Genomic DNA, 5,826 nt, shown 5'->3' on the forward strand with positions numbered 1-5,826 from the left:
ACGGCTGAAAGGGCGAGCATGTTTGGTGTGACGGTGATTCGAACCCGCGACCCTCAGATTGTGAGTCGAGTGCCTTAACCACCTGGCCATGATTTCGGGGCAGAAGGAGAAACATTGAAATATGACAGCTTAAATTAAGACACATACAAGTTAAAACATGCACATACAAACAAGCGCTGTGAGTAACTTACTTCGAAACAGCCCAGGAACCAGTTTGTAGACAATATCTTTTTTTTTCTTCTTTCTGGGATTTTCTGCTGAAAATGTTCGCGCTCTAATATTGTTAAGTATGAAATGGAAAGTCTTGTAGATTATGAAATGCCTGTAGACGGAAAAGAAATAAAACTCGTTAATAGCATGTACGTCATTAATATCTGTATAAGAAAGTGAGCGTACCAAAATCTTCTGTAATGAAGTTTGTGATTTGTTTATTAAAGTTTTTACACTGCTATATACAGGGCTGACAAGACTCTTCCTACGTTACATTACCTGTATTATAGAACTAAGATTAATGGAAACCCTATTGAAATTACGTCAAAACTAAATAACTAAAATTATACTGACACTCAAAAAAACAACACTTTAAAAAAATTGTGCATAACTGAATATGTTAAAATATTTACATTTATTTTATTTAATAACAATTACTCAATGAGGCGTGGTTACACATCCCACAGTTGAGTTTAAATCCAGTAGAGAATAGCCATAAATATAAAACGGAAATGATGGATTTACATAGAGGAGAAACGTCACTACCGATCATGCGCTTGAGGATAGCTTATATATACGTTAAAGTAACGGTTAAACCTTTTGTGGAGCCTATGGATGTCTTACGTCACAACTAAAGACACTCGAACGCATTCGGAAGTCACACCTCCCTTCTGCAGGGGCGAATTGGGAAGAAAGGTATATATATATATTTCGAAAGCACTGAAGTTATCAGGTTTACCATTTTACGTTTAACCTAACGTTTTTATCCAAAGTGATTTCTTAGTATATTAAAAATATATCCGAGATGTGTTAAATTGAAATTTTACACACACACACAGAGTAATATATAAATATGTGAGTGACTGATGCAAGGTTTAGTACCACAAATGTCATATTGTAAAGAAACATAACAGTATGCAGCTATCTTCGCTGTCACTGTATATGTAAGGCAACTGGTTTAACTAATCCGATCACGTTCATGTATTTACCTGATGTTCACCAGAGGGCGTGTCTTGTGGACCTGTACATCACATATGGGGCAGAACTTACTGGATTCCAGATATCGCACGATGCAGGTCTTGCAGACTGAAAAATTCACCAACATATTCACCAATCTCTACTGCTATCGTATACAGATTAAATAAGGTATACTTACAAAAAATACAACAATGTGCTATTGTTAAATAAACCCTGTTATTTAAACATACGGAAGTTGATTTGATTATTGTTTAACAAACGTATATCAAAATAACTGTTGAGTACATACTAAAACAACGACAATGGTACGGTTATAAACCAATAATAGATTGTGGTTTAACAAACTTTTATTGACAGAGCGAAATCAGTAAAGTATTGCATAATGTCACGAACACTTCTATTACATCTTAGAGATACTTCTCAGACAATTTAAGAAACTTCTACGACACACCAGTAGCACATACATGACATTAACATGAACACTTCTATTACATGTAATAGAAGTGTTCATGTTAATGTCATATAAGTGTTCCTGGTGTCTCATAGAGATGTTTCTCAAATTGCGTGAGGTGTAATAGAAGTGTTCATGTTAATATCATAAGAATGTTCCTGGTGTCTCGTAGAGATGTTTCTTAAATTGTTTGGGAAGTATGTCTAAGATGTAATAGAAGTGTTCATGTTAATGTCATATAAGTGTTCCTGGTGTCTCATAGAGATGTTTCTCAAATTGCGTGAGGTGTAATAGAAGTGTTCATGTTAATATCATAAGAATGTTCCTGGTGTCTCGTAGAGATGTTTCTTAAATTGTTTGGGAAGTATGTCTAAGATCTTAGACATACTTCTCAAACAATTTAAGAAACATCTCCATGAGACACCAGGAACATTCTTATGATATTAACATGAACACTTCTATTACACCTCACATAATTTGAGAAACATCTCTATGAGACACCAGGAACACTTGTATGACATTAACATGAACACTTCTATTACATCTCAGAGAATTTAAGAAACACCTCTATGAGACACCAGGAACACTTATATGACATTAAGAACTTTTTTGTTTGTTTTTTTATAATGATATTTGATATAAAATTCTCCGACATTTCATGAAGACTTCTCCGATATGGAAAACATTTTATTACCTTACGATACCTTAAATAAAGTTTGCGATATCAGAGAGTTATTTTTACATTGCAGGGACGCTTTCATATCATTTCACTGCCATTCTTGTGACACTCAAGAAAATATCTATGTGATTATGCTAAAGATAAATACGAAACCAAATCTATCATTCGATTTGCCACTATTCACAGAGTTATGCCCATTTCGGGGAATTCCACCCCTCATCAGTAACCGTGGGCAAGGAATAGCAAATCGAAAGAACAAGACAAGGCGTCTTATATTTGTGGAGTGTATACTTAAAGTGTTGTGAATTGCCGGTTACTCACTACAGTAAACCTATGTTTATACAGGATCGAAAAACTATCGAGGACTGAAGAATAAGTATCAATGCTGCATATTCTTCCAAACCTACATAAACATAGGTTTACTGTGGTGAGTAAAAGACAACACCAATACGTATAATATGTAATTAACTTCCGTGAGCCCAGCATCTGGCATTGCGACATACAAAAGGTTCAAATAACATTTTTTAGTACTTAAATCATTTTCTGACGTAGCTTAAACGTGAGAGAGCAGCAGGCCCAATGTAAAGGATAGACGGCTGCCTAGGGCGCCAAATTCTCGGGGTCTTCCTCGTGAGTAAAACGCCAGGTAGGCTATCGCTGGCCCCGAAGACCAGAGCTAATGCTTACCAAACACTTAATTATTTGTATTTTGATTTTCGTAGCTTATGAATAATTTTTTTTTAAAACCACATTACGTTTGTTGATTATAAACGAGTACCTCATTTTGAATTACCATGATTTTTGTGGCTCCTATATTTTGTTTTAGGAAACATTCATTCGAAAATTAATATAAACTGATTGTTTGTTTCAAAATTTTTCCGCAAAGCTACATAAAAGAGATAGATATCTGCGCAGAGCTGTCCCTAAATTCGAACTGGTGGTCAACGAGAAAGCAAATTTTCAATAGTATATACCGCCAACTCCCGGACTATTCCTATATGATCGAATAGCGGTACTTTGACCATTACTGTTATGTTGAACCCATACTAAGTTCCCAGAAAACGAAGCGCGTTTCTGTAGCAACGGGACAAGAACCATGAACCTCACCCCTTGGATTCACACTCCCAGCATGCCGACCACTGGATCATATCCGGCCCGAATGTAAAAGAGCAATACGGTTTCATTCATATAGGCATAACAAACTGTAAACAGTGACGTGTTGAAAATTTAGCATGTGTAATTGTGTAATCAGGTTTTTTTTTGGTTTTTTTCTACACATAACACATACCTGCTAAGTATTACTTCAATGTATTTTAATCACCATATGTTTACGTTTTCTCGTTCGTACTTCTCGTTAATTTATAAATTATATTTAGTTCTGATCTATGGTGCTACGGTTTGAATGGTGAAGCATAGAAATTAACAGGTCTAATATTCGTGATAAAAATTACGTTAGACTGCATACATGTTTTTTTTTTCTTTCACATTTTTATTAATTTATCCACTGCATATTTCAAAACACATTTGTTGCATTAGATCGAACCCGTCATCTAGTCCGGACGGAGATACACTATATTTTACCAGAACCCGTCAGCTGATTCGGAAAATGAGACACCAAGGTTTACCAGAACTCGTCAGCTGATTCGGACGATGAGACACCAAGGTTTACCAGAACTCGTCAGCTGATTCGGACGATGAGACACCAAGGTTTACCAGAACTCGTCAGCTGATTCGGACGATGAGACACCAAGGTTTACCAGAACTCGTCAGCTGATTCGGACGATGAGACACCAAGGTTTACCAGAACTCGTCAGCTGATTCGAAAGATGAGACACCAAGGTTTACCAGAACTCGTCAGCTGATTCGGAAGATGAGACACCAAGGTTTACCAGAACTCGTCAGCTGATTCGGAAGATGAGACACCAAGGTTTACCAGAACTCGTCAGCTGATTCGGAAGATGAGACACCAAGGTTTACCAGAACTCGTCAGCTGATTCGGAAGATGAGACACCAAAGTTTACCAGAACTCGTCAGCTTATTCGGAAGATGAGACACCAAGGTTTACCAGAAATGCAATTTATGCACTAACATGTTCTTTACCACGAACAATATGTTTATTCTGAGCTATACAGATAGATAACATTTGATCAGAATATATTAAAAACAACAACAATACTTAAGCTGCACAACAACATATCATTGAGTGTAACAGTCGCAATTTAAGTTTACTCCTGAAAGAACTTTGGATTAACCAAGTAATAAAACAGCACCGAGTAGAAATAGGTTTTCTTTTTAGTGTTTCATTACCTAAAATGTTTTTTTTGGGGGGGGGAGCATAACATAAGTAAAAAACGCTGAAACAACATTTTACTACAGGTTACAACAGTAATATATATCTATCTAAATACACCTACTTGTTACTATGACGACAAGTATGATTGACGAGGAAGAATCATCAACCCTCCCATCCACCCACTAATAAACAGTAGCTTAGAAAGGTGTACAGCTTTCAGATTCCCACTCGTTCCACACGATTATATTCCACAACCACCTAATATTTTCTTGGATATAATTTTTAAAAAAGGCCTATTTATGAACGGTCAGGTTAAGCATGCCACGTAATGAGTGAATAAAATATATTAAAATCTCAGTGCGTGATCGCTACTCGTGTTTACATTCAGTGTGTTGTGTGGCGCTTTGGGTAAGGTTTTAGAATTGGCAATTACTTTAACAGAATTGTCTGGATTTATCTAAAATTTAAATGTTTGTATCGATCGGCGAGATGTCAAGTGGAGAAGAATAATTTTTCACGAAAGAGTTGCGTATTTTTTTTTTCTTTTATTAGAAGGGCACAAGTTTTTCTTTTATATGGATTGAAGCAAGTTTACTAATTAGTCACATGCGTATTATTATTATTATCTAAATGATTATGTTATCATGAATGCCAATAACACCATTGGTGACTATGAGTAATAGACGGTTTACCAATCAGTTTCAAACCAATTTTTTTTTAAACGAATATCGACAATGGAAACATAACTTACTCGAAGTGTTACCGATATACTAAAATCAGTGAGAAATTGATGGGCGTGTGGGTGAACCGTAGATTTACACGTGCAGTACAACAGGGCCGTCTAGAAAAACGTCATTAAAATTTCAGCACACGTGCTATTTACGAATCAGCAGATGGGAGAGTATAAGAATTATGACAGCAATTTTCACGAATACCGCTGAGAACATAATAGTACAACGAGTAACAGCCATATTCTGCAAACGTCGAAAATAATGGAAATATTTTGTTCAAGACAGAAATGTAAGTAAACGAACAACACGTTTTCTTTCAAATATTTACTTATGTACTTAGTGGTTTGGTAACTTCTTTCTTTCCTGGATCAACAGTGAAGAGTATATATTAGGGATGAACGGGCAATAAAATTTGGATGAATACCGGGTCCGGGTACCTTGGTTACTAAGCTTCAGCCGGGACCGGGTTCTCCACTTGCCCCCC

At 36.2% G+C, this 5,826-nt stretch overlaps 2 protein-coding genes across 2 annotated transcripts in view; both read right to left on the minus strand.

Moving 5' to 3' along the window:
- LOC106473022 (polycomb complex protein BMI-1-like) overlaps positions 1 to 224 on the minus strand; it is a gene marked incomplete at its 3' end in the record, with an annotated part of 30,759 nt that extends 30,535 nt beyond the window's left edge. Inside the window, exon 1 of the mRNA XM_022401532.1 lies at positions 192 to 224. The remainder of the gene's footprint in view (positions 1 to 191) is intronic.
- Positions 225 to 4,353: 4,129 nt separating this feature from the next.
- LOC111089295 (polycomb complex protein BMI-1-A-like) overlaps positions 4,354 to 5,826 on the minus strand; it is a 19,380-nt gene continuing 17,907 nt past the window's right edge. The window contains exon 3 of the mRNA XM_022401533.1: positions 4,354 to 4,442. Within this exon, the coding sequence (XP_022257241.1) occupies positions 4,396 to 4,442 (47 nt within the window). The 3' untranslated portion in view covers positions 4,354 to 4,395. The remainder of the gene's footprint in view (positions 4,443 to 5,826) is intronic.

This window comes from Limulus polyphemus, unplaced genomic scaffold (genome assembly GCF_000517525.1).
Source record: "Limulus polyphemus unplaced genomic scaffold, Limulus_polyphemus-2.1.2 Scaffold5818, whole genome shotgun sequence".
Taxonomy (NCBI): Eukaryota; Metazoa; Arthropoda; class Merostomata; order Xiphosura; family Limulidae; genus Limulus; species Limulus polyphemus.